Source organism: Rutilus rutilus (assembly GCF_951802725.1).
Source record: "Rutilus rutilus genome assembly, chromosome: 18".
In the NCBI taxonomy this organism is placed as follows: domain Eukaryota; kingdom Metazoa; phylum Chordata; class Actinopteri; order Cypriniformes; family Leuciscidae; genus Rutilus; species Rutilus rutilus.
The window spans coordinates 28,200,130-28,218,839 of record NC_140231.1 but is presented as its reverse complement, the minus strand read 5'-3'; the positions used below and the strand labels follow the sequence as shown (position 1 = coordinate 28,218,839).

General features: G+C 36.8%; 1 protein-coding gene across 1 annotated transcript; it reads left to right on the top strand.

Moving 5' to 3' along the window:
- Positions 1-7,243: 7,243 nt before the first annotated feature.
- Positions 7,244-16,438, top strand: LOC311277677 (uncharacterized protein; the record flags this gene model as incomplete). The annotated part of the gene is made up of 2 exons (XM_084388048.1): positions 7,244-7,904; positions 16,428-16,438. The coding sequence occupies 2 exons, from the start codon at positions 7,244-7,246 to the stop codon at positions 16,436-16,438; spliced, it is 672 nt and encodes a 223-aa protein (XP_084244174.1).
- Between the last annotated feature and the right edge of the window lie 2,272 nt (positions 16,439-18,710).

Genomic DNA, 18,710 nt, shown 5'->3' with positions numbered 1-18,710 from the left:
TCTTTGGTTTACTGCAGTTTTAAGGGGATAATACTAACCAATGGTGTTGACTTATGAATTTGCGCATGGTTTTAAAGTATATCAAAAACACCACATAGACATATAAATAACATTTAAAACTTGATTTCCACCACAGGGGGTCTTTAACATTTTTGTGAGCTTTTGGACTGAGAGATAAACAAGAAGATGATGAATAATTCTACAGTGAACTTCACATCTGAAGCATCAACACATGTCTCAAATTATTTATTTTTAGCATCTAGACTGGACATTTGTGTGTACTTCATCAGTGCCTTGTTTGGTCTTCCTACACACTCCTATGTTATATGGCTCATCATCACAGGATCAGGAAGTGGAGTTGCATCAGAGTTCTTCAACCTCAATCTCTCTATGTGTGAGATTGGAACCTGTCTGAACTCTTTGATGGCTGTGATTTATTTTTTTACTGGGTTTTCACATTCCACAATATTAGCATGTTTTTTATTAGGACTATACGTCACTGGTCGTCCTCTGTTTCAGTGTCTGATCTGTGTTGAGCGTTACCTGGCAGTGGTTCATCCTGTAACCTTTCTGAAGTTCAAACCTCTCAGATATAGAGTGATCTGCTGCACTGCGGCCTGGATAATTATTCTTGGCTCCTGTTTGGTCTGCATGTTTACAACAAGCCAAGTTAAGTTTTATATTTACATATACTTCTACTCGATTCAGTTCCTCCTCTTCCTCTCCATCCAGTTGTTCTGCTGTGTGGCTGTTCTCAGAGCTCTGAAGCAGTCAGGACCAGGAGAGAGAGGGAGAGAGAGAGAGAAAAACCACATGAAGAGAAGAGCATTTCATGTCATTCTAATAAATACTGTTACCATGTCCATTATATATATTCCATTTATTTTCGCAGGATTCTCTTTTATTCTGACACAACTGTTTATTGCGGACCTTTTTTCTGTTGGTTTGTTATGTTTTATTCTGGCAGGTTTTGGTCAACCTGTTCTTTACCTGCACCGTACTGGAAAACTTTCCTGCCTTTTCCTAAAACATTTGGTTAATTTATTTTAATTTACTGGACATTTTCTTTTTTGAATTTGGACATTACTGTTGTTGTTGTTGTTGTTTTTTGTTTACTTACAATACTGTAAATTACTGTATCATTTCAAATTAATTTTCAGAAACACGCTAATGTGAACCCGTCATTTAATGGTTTATTTAGAGAGATTCTCCACCACAATTATTTAATTATACATATAATCCTTGTCTGTCTTATTCTACATTCAGAATAACTCTACTTTTGTGTTTATTCGATAAAGTTTATATAAATGTTTACCAATTCAAGGATCGTCACAGATTATTTCATTTGACCTGAAATCCCAGCCCATCTTTCATTTTACAAATGTTATATATATAAATGTGCATAGCAGGTGTTAAATGTGTTGCACCTGCAGGCCAGTTTTTGATTTATGAAGGCTGTTTAAAAAGACTGACATGAGCCTTAGGCTGGCGACACGCTGGCTGCGTGGCTTGAGCGTGGCGTTTCTGTTGCGTGTCAGCTGCGTGGCGTTTGCGTGGCGTTTTCCATGTCTTTGCACACCAGAAACGTGTCTGACGCGGCGCTGCTGCTGCTAGGTGACATATGATAAGCCTCATTGGTGATATATTTGACATATGGGGAGAGAGTTGTGGAAGGCCTATACTTCATGTTAAACATAAATATATAGGCTAGCAGCAAAGACAACGTCGGCAGTATTGACGGCAAAATAGGCTACAGAATATTTCGTTCTGTATTGATGCAATATTTGAAAATCGATAATATTTGTTTTTAATTACATTTATATCTGCATTTATGTCAAAACCTAAACTTTCAAACATCAAAATGTCATTTATTAATATGTATTCATGTCAAAATGACATACAAACATCTTTTCCTATTCTATTTTGCCTGGAAACGCTTCCAAAATGCTTGCGTGTCATGTGAAAAATAGGCGTGGGTTCTATTTCTCGCATGCACGCGTTTTCCGCGCGGTTCGAGCCGCACCTGCGTGTCACGCAGGCAGTGTGCAAGCTCTAACTTGTTAACATGGGAGCCGAAATAAAAATGGACACGCCACGCAGCCAGTGTGTCGCCGGTCTTAGGACCCTATTTTAACGATCTAAGCGCATGGTCTAAAGTTAGGCCTTGTCCGAATCCACTTTTGCTAGTTTAACGACGGGAAAAATGGGTGGCGCATGGTCTAAAAGGGCTGTCCCTATTCTCTTAATGAGTAATGAGTGTGTTTTGGGCATGACGTGCAATAAACCAATCAAAGTCTCATCTCCCATTTCCTTCAAAAGCCAGTTGCGCTCATTTACATGGCGGAATTTGATAGTAGAAAGGTTGAACGCGTCTCCAGATCGCAAACGGATCTGCTCGTGCGTGAGGTTAAAGCGTGCAAGCAGACGATCTACGGGACAAGCCGGATTCCACCATTTCAGTCAGGACCACTATCGTCAAAAACGATTGATAATTAGCTTACTGTTTGGATTGGCAGTATGGTTCTGTTCAGGGGTCTCATTTATAAAACTGTGCGTAGGAACCTTACTAAAAGTGTACGTGCGCCCGAAAGCCAAAAATGGCGTACGCAAAAAAATATTCGGATTTATAAAACCGTGCGTACGCCAGAACCTGCGCAGAATTCACTTTATAAATCCCAGTCAGCAGAAGATTGTGCGTACATGCGTCTCCACCCTGAAATAACCATATATGGAGCTTACAACGCCTAGTTTTACTATGCAGATCCTCATCTGCATATCATTTGCATATGATTATTCATCCACGTGATAACGTTTAACGGTACAAGACACATTACATTAATAAAAATCAAGTAGTTGCCTATCCTTGCCTTGTTTTTGAATACATAAATCAAATAGTGTAAAATACATTTCAGAGAAAGTTTTTCTCAATCTTTTCCACTGGCCGAATTGTATTTTTAATTGATATTTTTAATGGAAACAGATAGGCCTTGGGCATTATTTGCACGAAACTATTTTCTCAGACAGTCTGGTATTATCATGATAAGCAGTTATCTCTGTGGTTAAAACATTAAAACATTAAAACACAGCATGCCAGAGGAAAAGTGTTCAGAAGCATCGCATCCACAACAAATATTTCTATTGACTAAATTTGAATATAAAAATGTTGTAACTTCATTTCATGTTTAAGTGCTTAACTCCATTAATTTGAATGGCATATTTAATCTAAATGTTTATATCAGAAGTAAAACATAGTTTAAATCATTATTTTATTTATTTAAACTGTTATTTGCGTCAGTTTCACTAAACGGCCCAACGCGCTCGCTGGCGCGGACATTTAAGAAGGGATGGATAAGTGACAGGCTTGGTGAGTGAAATTATATTTGTATTATCTTTCTGTATATGTTAAATTTTCTTTAGATTTTCTGTCTAAAAGTGACCAAAAAGACACTTAACTTCAGCTCACCATCGGTGTCGCCAATTCCCTTTGTCTCAAGAATGTGCGTACGCACGGCTCAAAGTTTGCTTAAAGGTGCGCACATTCTCCCGTCAAGTTTGTTTTTTATAGATCACAACCTTTGCGTGGGAACTGGCGTACGTACGTTTCCAGCCCAGTTTTGTGCGTACGCACGCTTTATAAATGAGACCCCTGGGCAAGAACTCTCTGTGCATCCATGCAGCCTAGCATGGACAAGAGCAGGGAGAGCAGCAATAACCCCCAAATACTGACTGCACGAGAGCTACGAGAGCTACGATAGCTGCCTGCTGATAATACTGAAGGAGCTTGTATACAGCGATAGGCGACGTATTCCTAAGGTAGACGTGGATCAGCTGAGAGTTAGCTGATGCGAGCATGACTAACGGACCTGCCAGAACTGACACTACGCTTGATATCTTTATGTACACAATAATAATCTTTTACATTGTAATCCTTTTATTGTTAATATTTGGCATGTTTGTTTGCTGCTGCACATCCCTGTATGTGTAATAAGCAGAGTGAACGCGCGTGTTGGACCTGCCTATAGTCGCACATTACAAACGCACTCTTAAAAAAATAAAAAAATATTGCGCCATTGATTTTAGGCAAGGCAAGTTTGTTTATATAGCACATTTCATACACAATGGTAATTCAAAATGCTTTATATAAGGAATTAAAATAATCAAAAGAAATAAGAGTAATTAAAACACTTTAAACCAGGTTTCAGTTGGTCAATGGAGTAGTCTATTTCAGTTGCCTCAAAATAGCAACACAACAATGCGCCTAAACACATCTCGTTTTCATACCAGCACGCCCATGGGCACACAAATGGGCACAAATGCATTTGCTATTGAAACAACGTGGCGCAGTACGTGACAATGATAACTATGTTGGGCTGAAACTAGCAAAAAACACTTGCGTAGTGCCTGGCGCTGCATTGCGCCGGGTGTATGATAGGGCCCTTAGTATTAAAGTTAGAGATGGATAAATTTAGAGGTAGATAAATATTTAAATGTTCTTTATTGGCATCAATGGTTGCATAAAGAGTTTTTAACATTCACAGAATTTTTCCTTTGCAAAACATCTTCTTGTGGGAAAGGGTTCTTTAGATTATAAAAATGTTCTTCACACTAAGAAAAAAAAAAGGTCTTTTAAAAACGGCTCACAGAAAGGTTCTTTGGGGAGCCCAAAAAAGCCTAGTATTATATCTAATAGTACAGAAGTGGCATCTCCGAGAAATACCCCATGTGGAACCTTCATTTTTAAGAGTGTATAGGGCCTAGTTCATTAGTAAACAAGCAAATCAACTTCATCATTTAGTAACATTTTGTCACAAAATATGATTATTAAATCATTTTTTTTTATGTAAATAGTGTTGTATAAGCCTTCAAAAATGTGACTGTGGCAACTTGTTTGTTACACAATATTACGTTGCTTCTTGGGCCCTGTCTTAAATGGAACCCTAAGCTCTCACAATCTTCCTCCAAGTCCACACTTTCGTGAATTCTGCTTTGACTGTTTGGTAGAAGTCTGCTGCAGAGCTCGCTTCATTTCGGACTCGGCAAACGTGTGCATCCAGGGCGCAAATCAGCAGCGAAGTTGCACTTGCGTGCACCCTTCTGAAACCTAAAATGACAAATGGGTCAACCTTGTGGACTTCTTGTGGCCATTCTGGTTCACATGAAGTGTGCCATTTGAGTCAGGCCCTTGCACATTTTACGGAAGTTCCGAAGTGAAACGTCCAATGAGTGGCACAAAAAGCATGTTCATCTTTGAACCAGATGAACGTTTCTGTGGTGACATTTTATTTTTTATTTAATTCATTATTATTTTTCTTCCTCACACCTATTTTATGCAGCACATACATAATAGCTTATCTGGTAAGTTTTTCCATTAAAGTTTGAGACCCCACCCAGTGCTTCACACATTTTCTCTGTCAGAAACAAAAGATGTTCACAGTTTCTTTCAAAAATGCATAGAGCCTCAACAACCAAAGCACTGTGAAACCACACCCACCCACACACACATAATACTTGTAACAATGACCCTTAAGTTTGCAGGTCAAATCTGAATTATGATTTAAGCAATTCAAGCTTGTCATGCAAATCAAACACTTCATCATTTGGGCCGTCTATTTCATTTTCAGCCATAAAACTTTTCACAATGTTTATTAATTTCCTATTTAATCTTTCAACTTTTTCAAAAGTATTGAAGCTTTTCAGCCAAGTGGTTCACAAAAGGGTTTATTTCTCGAGGCTTTATTTGCTCACAATACCACCTGGTGGTCAAAGAGTGTAAAACAAGCAGATACATTACAGATGTCCAGATATGATCTGTTATACACTGTATTTTGCGCCAGTTAAAGGGTTAGTTCACCCAAAAATGATTGCATCATTCATTTAATTAACGAGAATACTTTTTGTGCGCAAAGCAAAAACTAAAATAACAACTTTATTCAACTATTAATTTTCTTCCATGTGGGCCTCTGACGTGAGTTCACGAGAGCGCCACGACGCATGAGCAAGAACTGAGAAGATGACGCAGATGGGTTTCGATGTTGTATTTAAAGCAGGGCTCAGTAGTTTCGGTATTTCTTCTCTGTATTCTCGCTTTTTGCTCGCAGGTTTCTCTCTAGAGCTCCCCCCATAGCTTCGGAATAGATATTTGACAACACTGTTGTAAAAACTCGTTGGCGATTCTCAGACACCAGAGGCTAGTAGATCAACGACATCAAAGCAGATGGGACATTCTTTAAAACGTCTTCTTCATTCGGGTTCGAACAGCGTGAGGGAGCACAATAATGACAGCATTTTAGCAGATTTCTTTTGGCCGTAAAGCAATTGTTTACATCGCGAGACCTGATATCACGCGATACTTCCTGATGCGGCGGCCGGCGGCCCGCCGGCCCAAAGTTGCAAGTGCGGATTTTCCGCTCACGGGCACCAGGGGGGTGCGAAACGACCACCATTCAACCCCAACTAAGTAATATAACCATTCCAATGACTCTGAAGCTGTTCAGTTAAGGTAAAAAAGTTACTTAGATCACATTTAAAATGGTTTCATTTCCTGGATGTCCGATTACCTAGCAGCCTTATGAAGGAGTGAGACAGCTCTCAGATTTCATCAAAAATATCTTAATTTGTGATGAGATGAACGAAAGTCTTACAGGGTTGGAACAAGTCAACAACATGAGGGTGAGTATTTGCATATCTAATGTTTGGTGATTTGTTGCCTATGGAGTCATGCACATATATTCTTGTAAAAGCTGTGAAGTCAGTCTATAAAACACAGCACAGAGATTTGTACACATCCAGAGAGACTGAACATTCACTCTTCAGGTGATGAACTTTTGATGAATTTTCTTGTTTTCAGCTAAATAATATACAACATTTTTGTAAGATGGTTTAATTATTAACTAAAATAAGACTAGTTAAAAGTAGAACTGATTAGAATTTTCATGCAAACCTATAGTAAGGATTTGAAATAATAGCCATGTCATGTTCTGAAGTCATTTAATATTGGATTGAATTTCTCTCATGGGTGTATCAAAGTGATCTGCCTAAATGTTAGACATTTAATGTTGAAATATGAATTGTAATTGTGTGGAATTGCACAGTTTGAAAACCTTCTATTTGTATTGTTGAACACATAACATTGTCTTATTTCATACAGTCTGAATTACATTTTCTCTTTTCCTATTGATCACAGCTGCTATATTTAGTTATATTTTTCTTGAGTTTTTGAGCTGAAAAGAAAAGAACAGAAGAAATGAATAATTCTACAGTGAACTTCACCGCACCTGAAACATCTACAAACTCCACAATTCAGTCCATTTGGCTTTTGGGAAGTCTGAACGTTTTTACGCACAGCATCAATTTCCTGTTTGGTCTTCCTACACACTCCTATGTTATATGGCTCATCATCACAGGATCAAGAGTTGCATCAGGATTATTTAACCTCAATCTGTCTGTTGGTGAGATTGGTAACTGTCTGGTGTCTTTTATCAATATATTTAATTACTGTACTGGGTTTTCACATCTAACAACATTATCAGAGTTTTTGATAGGACTATGCGTCACTGGTCGTCCTCTGTTTCAGTGTCTGATCTGTGTTGAGCGTTATCTGGCAGTGGTTCATCCTGTAACCTTTCTGAAGTACAAACCTCTCAGATATAGAGTGATCTGCTGCACTGCGGCCTGGATAATCACTATTGGATGCTGTTTGTGCTGCATGTATACTATAAGATTGTTTTATATTTTTGCATGCGTCTACTCCATTCAGTTCCTCCTCTTCCTCTCCATCCAGTTGTTCTGCTGTGTGGCTGTTCTCAGAGCTCTGAAGCAGTCAGGACCAGGAGAGAGAGGGAGAGAGAGAGAGGAAAACCACATGAAAAGAAGAGCATTTTATCTCATTCTAATAACTACTGTAGGCATGATTATTTTCTATGTGCCATTTACAATCTCAGGATTTTCTTTCATTCTAACACATAAGTATATTATTGAATTTTTTAGTTTTAGTTTTATTTGTAATGTACTGGTTAGTTTTGTTCAGCCTGTTCTTTATCTGCACCGTGTTGGAAAACTCTCCTGTCTTTTCGCTCCATAAAACATAATTTTTTTCAAATACCTTTGACTGGAAAATTTGTAAGTTACATTCATACATTTTTAAATAACTTTTCCTGTTCATCCATGACCTCAAAACATGTTAATGCATATGTGTTTTAGTATTAGAGACTCCCCATTAACTCTATATTGTTTGACATATTATTTAGATGTTTTAGCATAGTATAGTATAGTATAGTATATATAGTCGTTTTTCCAATTAACTACATTGATAAAGCAGCATTGCCCATTTAACTAAAAAAAAAGTGTTGCAGTTGTTAAATGTGTTGCATCTGTTTAGGCCATTTTTAGATTTATGAATACTGTTTGAGAAGACTGATTATGTGTTTAGTAAAATACGATTATAAAAACAATCATTGGTTTTGTGCATGTGTGTGTTAGCCTTTGTATTGATGTCAATTGTCAGTTGATAAATGTTATTCAAATGTTGCTTGTCAATCTTAAAGCTGCAGTCCGTAGCTTTTTTGGGTTAAACATTATCCAAAATAAATTTTTGAGCAAGTACATACCAGCCAGCGTTCAAAACTATCTGCTTCCCTTAGCTCGATTCAAAATGGTAATCTTGTAATGATGTTTTTAATTCCAGTGGTACTGGTGGATTTCCGCGGGAAATTCGAAACGCGAAAGACTTTGGACTTCGGAGGAAAAAAAAGAGACAACAACCGGGCCCATGCGAAAACAAGGATAAATATCGGAAGAGCATTAAATGTAGTCACGCAATGCTGATGTTGTTAACAATTTGAGAACAAAGTATAATTTGCACGGTTTGACGATAAGCGATAGTTAGATTTAATCAACGCGATTTACTGCAATGCTCTTTTTCCCCTTAGTTGGTCAGAACAAAAGTGGATGTTATTTACTTGTTCAGACGACATTTTCCGGTGAAAATTCTTATGTTTGTCATACTTCCAAAAAGTAGAATGTGATTGCGAATGCCAGTATCCACACCGGCGCGGTGACTGACAGCTGCACATTCTCCTCAAAACATTGGATTCATCCGCCATGCCGAGGCACAACCCACGTAAAGTTGATAATTCCGCGAATAACTGCAATTGCATATTTCGAACAGAGATGGCGACAAAGAGGAAAATTTGCGGACTGCTGCAGCTTTAATCAAAATAAGACAGTCATGTCTGATAAAATTACAAAACAAAACATGAAAACATGGTTATTGATTACAAATTCTAAAAAAAAAAAAAAAAAAAAAAAAACAGCTTATGTGTTAATGTGATTGCATTAAGGCAAGGCAAGTTTATTTATATAGCACATTTCATACACTATGGCAATTCAAAGTGCTTTACATAGAGAGGAAACCAAATAATCACAAAATAAAAGCAAGGAAAATTCAAAGAGTTATTCAAAAGCTTTACAAAGAAAGGAATTATAATAATCACACTATAGCAATTCACAGAGCTTTGCACTGAAAATTGACAAAATAAAAGCAGTGGAAATTAAGAGTTATAAAAGGAATTCAAAGAGATAAATGATACAGTTATAAAATTAATTAGAGTAAATAAACTTCTCATCTGGCAAAACAGCGGTGTATCTTATTTTGACTCATGATTTCCCCATGATGGTCTTCTTCTGTGGATTTCCATATACTGTGGATTATCTGAGCCCACCAGATTAGTATATATAGTTATATATACACTATATATATATAGTTGTGGCTTACTTCTGTTAGTTTCACACATTCAGTTCTATTGAATCCACTCAGCAAATTTCCCCCAGTTTTAATGAGCAGGTCAGAGACTATTGTTAAAGATTAAAAACAAAGCAGACCACCAGGTTTACATTGTTTCATTATTGCTAACTCTTACTAAGACTTTGATTAAAAAGACAAGATTAATAGTGCAATACTGATTTTGAGTTTCAATAAGTTTTTATTAAAATGTAAAAAGTAGAATGTTTAAGCATTGTAAAAACTAGCAGATGTACCTATTTTACTACATCATTTAAATAGTGAAGCATGAAATAGATTTTTTTTTTAAACACACTAAAGACAGTTTTGATTTTGTTTGTTAAACTCACAGTATTGCAATACACTGCAGTCGTGTCCAGTCATTTATGGATGTGCTTATGATTCACCAGTTGTCACGAATAGGTGGCTGTAATCAAGTGCCAGACGACGGAGACGATAAAGAAGACTTTAATCCAAGGATTCTCATGAAAACGTACAACCACATATCACATAGAACTCAAAATATTACAAGACAAGGAACAGACAGAAACAGAGAGTTTAAATACATAGCAAACAAGAGGAACTAACATGACTAATTTATTAACACAACACACCTGAAACGAGGAACCTAATTAATTAGTAACCAAGGAGACAAAAAGGTAGGGAACAGAGGAGAACTGCTAAACAGACTAGAGGTTTAACAAACATAAACAGAGAAACATGTCAGAAACAAACATAACCCTGACACCAGTGTAGTCCTCAGGAAAAACCCCACTCTGTAGGCACAGACTTTTCAACTCAAAATTAGTCTTTTTTTAACACTGGCAACAGGAACTTTTGCCAGGTGAAATGCGATTGTGTCTGTTATTTCTTTGTGCCTGAGGGAGTTGGATGGGTATGGTGTTGCTTTAAAGAACATTGCTTCTATTGACGTTTGTTTCATCTGAGCAGTTTTGTTTTTAACCATCTCATACTGTGGTATGTGATGACGTTTCGGATGATTTAACAGATTTGTGGTGTTACCTTTTGGTGCAGAAAGAATGGCTAAACATTGCTTGCAATGTATGGTTTTCTGAGCAGCATCATCTGAGGGTTGTTCCATAAAATATGCTAAGAAAAGCAGGGATTAAACTCCAAAACCCGACTTGAATAAACCTACCAAATAAGTTGGGGCTAAAGTGGTTTCATAAAAGGTCATTAAAGTTCACGCAATCCCACTAATTTGATCCAGGTTTATCTAGTCTAGATAACTGCGTGTGCACGCGTTTCTTAAGCAGCCCTAGAGGTCGATCATAGATGAAATCGATCCACCATCAAACAGCGTATATTTTGTACTGTTTTATGCGTTTGAGACATGGTGTTTGCAAAACTTACATTTCACAGGAATATTCTCCATCTTTAAATCGTAGAAAGTCGTGCAAATATTTCCATTTTGCTGCTAAACTTCACATTGAACGAGCGCTGCTGCGTGCCAAATAGGAGCGCAATAATTCTGACCAATATATACATTTTGCTTGGAAAATTAATAGACTATGCGATATTTTATAACACCAGAAATATCTTCTAATTATAATAATTTATCTTTAGGATGTTGGAATAAGTTGCAGTGAACTTAGCTCATTACTCTAAAATAATAATAAAAATTGAACAGAAGTAATTCAGGGAAGAATTTTTTTTAAGAAACAAAATATAATAAAGATATAAATAATATAAAAAAATATGGTTTTGGACCTAAGCAACTTAACAAAGATGACTTATGCTTATTTAGAATGCGGAGAATTACAGCTTTTAAAGCAATAATTGTTTTTTTGGAGAAAGCAAGAATGTTTGGTTAGATTTAGTTTATACAGTACATTATGGAGAGGATAACGTGAAATTAAGAGCAAAAGTATACATTTTGAAAAGATATGTGCAACTCTAAAATTAAAGAATATTCCATAAAATAAAGGAATACATATTAGCCTACATTAATAACTATTTGTATAATTGTGTTAAATGCGTTTGTATTGAAAGACATAATAAAGTACAATATATATATATATATATATATATGCTAAAATATTTGTTGTTGGACATTAGATGTGCCTTATTTAGAATTTTAAACCGACAAATGTATTTTTATGATAGAAATAACTGTAAAGGGACTATTGTAATGGGGTAAATAAAGTGTAGGCTAATATAGCCAATTACTAAGCTCAGATTCATCTTACCAGTTAAAATGTAGTCTGTGTTTTTGTAATTATTTATTGTAAATTTTGTGATTTTAACTTCTGCTTTAATAAGCTTTTTTTATTTTATTTTAGATTGTAATGTTCTAATGTTCTTCTAATAACCATACAAATGTACTACAGCTGCCAAATAAAACCAGTGAGAAATGTATTCATAAATCTTTAAAACTATCTAATTAAATCTTGGGCACAAAACATTTAGTTCATTTAGAACATTTAGCTGTGTGCTTAGGGTCATTGTCTTGTTGGAAGGTGAACCTTCGGCCCAGTCTGAGGTCCAGAGCACTCTGGAGAAGGTTTTCGTCCAGGATATCCCTGTACTTGGCCGCATTCATCTTTCCCTCGATTGCAACCAGTCGTCCTGTCCCTGCAGCTGAAAAACACCCCCACAGCATGATGCTGCCACCACCATGCTTCACTGTTTAGACTGTATTGGACAGGTGATGAGCAGTGCCTGGTTTTCTCCACACATACCGCTTAGAATTAAGGCCAAAAAGTTCTATCTTGGTCTCATCAGACCAGAGAATCTTATTTATCACCATCTTGGAGTCCTTCAGGTGTGCTTTCATGTGTCTTGCACTGAGGAGAGGCTTCCGTCGGGCCACTCTGCCATAGAGCCCCGACTGGTGGATGGCTGCAGTGATGGTTGACTTACTACAACTTTCTCCCATCTCCTGACTGCATCTCTGGAGCTCAGCCACGGTGATCTTTGGGTTCTTCTTTACCTCTCTCACCAAGGCTCTTCTCCCCCGATAGCTCAGTTTGGCCAGACGGCCAGCTCTAGGAAGGGTTCTGGTCGTCCCAAACGTCTTCCATTTAAGGATTATGGAGGCCACTGTGCTCTTAGGAACCTTAAGTGCAACAGAAATTTTTTTGTAACCTTGGCCAGATCTGTGCCTTGCCACAATTCTGTCTCTGAGCTCTTCAGGCAGTTCCTTTGACCTCATGGTTCTCATTTGCTCTGACATGCACTGTGAGCTGTAAGGTCTTATATAGACAGGTGTGTGGCTTTCCTAATCAAGTCCAATCAGTATAATCAAACACAGCTGGACTCAAATGAAGGTGTAGAACCATCTCAAGTATGATCAGAAGACATGGACAGCACCTGCAAGATATATGAGTGTCACAGCAAAGGTTCTGAATACTTAGGACCATGTGATATTTCAGTTTTTCTTTTTTAATAAATGTGCAAAAATGTCAACAATTCTGTGTTTTTCTGTCAATGTGGGGTGCTGTGTGTACAATAATGAAAAAAAAAAAGACCTTTTTTATTGATTTAATGATTTTAGCAAATGGCTGCAATATAACAAAGAGTGAAAAAATTAATGCTTTAAAAAAAAAAAAGCATTAAACGTCTGAATACTTTCAGTACCCACTGTATATATATATATACACTGTATATAACAATTTCATATACAATTTAACACGTTTGTAGGTCTATATTGTCTCATTTATCATTGTAGCCTTATTTAAGTTGATTTTCTTTACTGTATATTTATTTTTGGACTGATAATGGTTAATAAAGTCAAATAATGGTATGAGAGAGTGTCAGTCATTGTGTTCCTATTGGTCAGTGTTAGAGGATCTGTGTAACAACTGAGGCTAAGCCTGACAGTTAACCTGCCCTGGACCAGGGGTGCGTTTCCCGAAAGCATCGTTAGCCAACTATGGTCGCAAGTTCCGTCGTTATCAGCTTAGTTCAACGATTTGGTGTTTCCTGAAACCATCGTTCCAACGAACGGTCGCAAACAGATTCACAAACTTGTGTGGTTGGAAGGACAGCTCTCGAGCTGTGGTTAGAAGCATAGTTTCTAGTTTAAATGAGATGTAGACTGAATAAATCCTTATCTTTAGCAAAATAAGCAAGCTGACATTCAGTACAACCCGTGTTATTTATTTAGAATACATACAAATGTAATTTACGTCTTTTAGTTTGTCAAGAGATTTAAAGCACCATTTTTGAAGACTGCACATGTGCGAACGTGCTCTACTATGTAAGAACGAGCCAAATACTGAGTCTGATAATAAAGCAAAATAACTGAGAAAAATTAGAAATGGTCTTCAGATGCCATGTCTGTAACTTATATGACAAAATCTAGCGTTAATTCGATCTCAAACAGATTAATTAAAATAAGTTACTAGTCCACCACGTACGAGACGTCATAAACCAACGTGGTTGAATGATACTTTGCGACATACGGTTTCGGGAAACAGTCGTGACTAGCTAGTTGATTTCTCCATCGATGCATCGTACTATGGTAGTTAAGCAGCGAGCTATATAGTTGTACGGGAAACGCACCCCAGGCTAGTTTCCCAGCATAAGTTGCCAGAGTAACTGAGTTTGAACTATTTTAAGTTTGCTTTATGAAACAGAATAAATAAGTCTGACTAACCAAAATAAGCCGGGCTTGTATTCTAATCTTGTTTTATGGAACAACCCTCTGGTTTGAAAATGAAAAAAGTCTTGAAATGAAAAAGGGTTCTTGTGCTTTGCTCGGCCTCACTCATTCTTCTGCATTGCTTAGTTTCTGCTCAAAAGTTTCTCCACTGTCGCATGTGCTGTTCTTGTGATGCAACTAGCACAAGCACATCTTGGTTTCGCTGTGAGTGATAGCGTGTTATCTCAAGAGCAGACGAGAGTTATGCTTCTCTCCTCACGTTTAAAATATAATTGGCTGAATCGTTGAAATGCAGGATTAAGATTCTGTGGGTTGTTGTATCAAGATAGCGATCTTTTAACGATTAGTCGTTTAGCTCTACTGTTAAGCTTGATTTTCCCAGGATACTATAGCTACTGTGACATTTCTATGTGTGAAGGAACATGAACTTGAGCTTAACACTTGGGAAACAGCTTGCAAATGACTTAGAACTCAGGTTGGAACGTTTTCCAAGACTATTCCATTGATCTATTACCGCTACCAATGAATACTGTATAGTTCAGTTTAAAAACAAAGTAGAAAGACATAAAACTTATGCTTCTCTATGTCTACGTCTGATGTATTAAATGCTCACAATTTTACATTTGAAACAATAGAGATTCCATTCCAGTGCCTGTATTCTATCTGAATTCAAGTAGATGTCAAGCGATTCTACCAGAGGCATACTGGGATTTGTATGAAGCAAAATTCTGGAACAACATTCCTGTCCGAAAATGTAATCCTAACCATATTCCTTCCCCTAACCCTACCCATAACGTATCCATAAAATCAGAGGGAAATGATAGGTGAATAACACTGATGTAGAAGCACTTAACCCTGGTTGTAAGCCTAAACTTAACATAAACTGTAAACTTGTCCACCTCCTTTTTTGTTGCCTTAAATTTGTTTTTAGGAATCCCTTGGTTTTAGTCCAAGGAGGAGTGGTGTTCTGAGATCAACTTGCTTTTTTGTATAATAGTTAAACATAACCCTCACAGAACACCTTTTTAAAACACTAGATTTAAATGTAGTTTAAATCGATTTATAAGCCTTTTAAACTAGTGAGGCTTGGCTGTTCTACTTTCACTTTAGTAGTGAGGATATTTTTGGACCTTGCAAGTGGCAATATGGGGACTTTCCATAGACATAATTATTTGTGTACTGTACAAACTACATATTATATCCACTAACCCTAAAACTACCCATCACAGAAAACTGTCTGCATGTTTTCAACTACTGTACAAACTATATATTATATCCACTAACCCTAAAACTACCCATCACAGAAAGCTTTCTGCATGTTTTCAAACCCATTCACAAAATTGTGAATCTGCAATAATGTTTAATGTTAATTCAATTACTGTATTGTTAGGTTCTTGATGTTATGTTGGCCACTTGTTCGACTACAGTTACTAAAAACATCCTTTCAGACATGACACAATTAACCTGAGCTGTACACACTATACATATGTTTGTAATATCATAAGACTAGACAGAAGTAGATTTGATTTTGCACTTACTATTCAAATTATTTAAAACAACATGTCATTTTAAACCTCATGTTTTTTATTTGACTGCAATGTTTGCATATGTATTATTTTATGTGAAATGTTGCATATGAAGCTGTGCAAATGACATTGAAGTGAGACTACAAAAACAGCAGAGATTATTATTTCCATCCAGAGAAACTGGACATTCTCTCTTCAGGTGACAAAATCTCTTTTTTGATTAATTTCTTAGTTATTCCATTCAGTAATATGCAAAATATCAGTGTGATTATCAGACATAGTTTTAGGATTAAATGATTATCTTCTGAGTAAAACAGGTTGAGGTGCATCCCTCAATGGTTTCCTTAAACAAGAAAGTGATTTTGTATATGACATCAGACTAAGAAATCTAAATAGTACATTGTGTGAAAGTGATGAATAGAATCATATCTCATTTTTTAAGTAATTTAATGAAGGAATGTGATTGTCTTCTGTGTATCTTTTTTTTTATATGCAGTATATGTGTAATAGTTTTGACTGTTTTTAATGAAGTCTTAATTGCTTGGTACATTTACGTTTCTCTCTTCAAATAGAATATGCTAATGAATCATTTTGTGAGGTTCTGAGCTGAAAAGACGGGGGAGATGAATAACACCACGGTTAATGTCACCACACCTGAAGCATCGACAAACTCCACAACTGATTCCTATGAATTAATCTCCAGAATATGTGTGTCCAGCATCAGTTTTCTGTTTGGTCTTCCTACACACTCCTATGTTTTATGGCTCATCATCACAGGAACAAGTGGAGTTGCATCAGAGTTCCTCAACCTCAATCTCTCACTTTGTGAGATTGGTGTTTGTCTGAAAAGTTTGTTTAATCTGCTGTCATTTCAGTTTTCATGTTTCAAGACATTGTCACTACTTTTGCAAGGACTCTCCATCACTGGTCGTCCTCTGTTTCAGTGTCTGATCTGTGTTGAGCGTTACCTGGCAGTGGTTCATCCTGTAACCTTTCTGAAGTTCAAACCTCTCAGATATAGAGTGATCTGCTCTACTACTGTCTGGATAATAACTTGTGGCTCATGTTTATTCTGCTGGTTAATTTTGAAGACACTTACCACGATCTTCTATACATTCTTCTCGCTGCAGCTCCTCCTCTTCCTCTCCATCCAGTTGTTTTGTCTTGTGGCTGTTCCAGAGCTCTGAAGCAGTCAGGACCAGGAGAGAGAGGGAGAGAGAAAGAGGAGAAAAATAGCATAAAGAGAAGAGCATTTCATCTCATTCTAATATCTACTGTTAGCTTGGCTATTATAAATGTTCCATTTATAATGTCAGGATTCACTGCAATTTTTACACAACAGCATTTTCCGGCTCTTTGGTCTACTTCTGTCTTTTGTTATATTCTGGCTGGTTTTATTCAGCCGGTTCTTTTTTTGAATCATGTTGGAAAACTGACACTGTTTTCCACGAAACCTGTTAAAGATATCCATTGTAATGTGAACAATGTAAAGTAACTAACCATTGTTTTTGTTCCAGCTGAATTTACAATTTTATTGACACAGTGTATGATTCCAGAATATTTTAGTCAGCCATTCACTGTTTTACTTATTCTGGTATCTTTGAAATGACTGACTAAATCAGATGTAGGGAAGATGTAATATGTTTCTCCCAGCCTTAGAGGGGTGCTGTGTTCTATGAGTGTTTCACTGTGTGAGTGAGCCCTTCTTCACATGGGTGGAGCTGTTGTTAATTCAGTTCTATTTTCCTTGTGAAAAGGTAAGATGTTCTCTGTTACATCTATTACATTTCTTTAATTATATTGGCCATCCATGTTATTTGAATAAATATATTGCTGTTAAAGATGTTAACTAACATATTTGCACAGTTATTTGCGACGGATGGTTTTGTATTTCTGATATTATTTAATGGGTTTTACCTTCCATGTGATGGGGTATATTTTTCTGTATATTGTATTGTGTTTAACATTTATCTGGGTATTTTGGGTTATAGTCTTTGTATTTTGGATGCATGTGATATTTAACATTAATTGTCATATGTGGAAAGTTATTTTCCCAGTCTTTGAGAACCCCTGTTATTGAAGGTTTAATATAACTGCAGCTAGAACTGTATTGTTTCGTTTTGTGATATTGTATGCATTTTTATTTTTGATATTAGTAACTAACAGTTCTATTTTCCTTGTGAAAAGTGGCTGATGCAGAAGAGCTCAATAAATAAGCTTCACTGCTGTGACGACAACGACATTCAACCATCATCCAAACACAACGCAGAGACATTTGGGGGAGGACACAGACGAAGAGGGTTACATCTTTGGTGCCGTGACCCGGATCGTTGGTTTCTACGTCAACTGAAGCAATCTGACAAATAAGAAGTGTGAGTAGAGTAAAAAAAAAAAAAAAAAAACACACAAAAAAAATAGAGAGAGAAAAAAAAAATCCTGTGTTAAGTTTTCAGGAATTGCAGCCATTAGACATCCCCATTGAAGGTGCCGCTGGTCAACCCCTATCTTATGTTGGTGTGCTTTGTATCAACCTTAAGTTTTTGGGAAGGGTCTACTCAAATGTTCCTGCTTTTATTGTCCCTGTGACTGAGTACCGATCCAGTGTTCCATTGCTCATTGGGACTAATGTAATAAGGGTTTCCAGAAATGACCTTCAAGCGTCATATGGCAGAAAATATCTCGCCAAATTGAAGTTGACCAATCCTGAGTGGCACTCTGCAATGGTTGCTGTGAGTAAAAGTGAACCTGGTGGAGCTACGGGTAAAGTTGGTCAAGTACA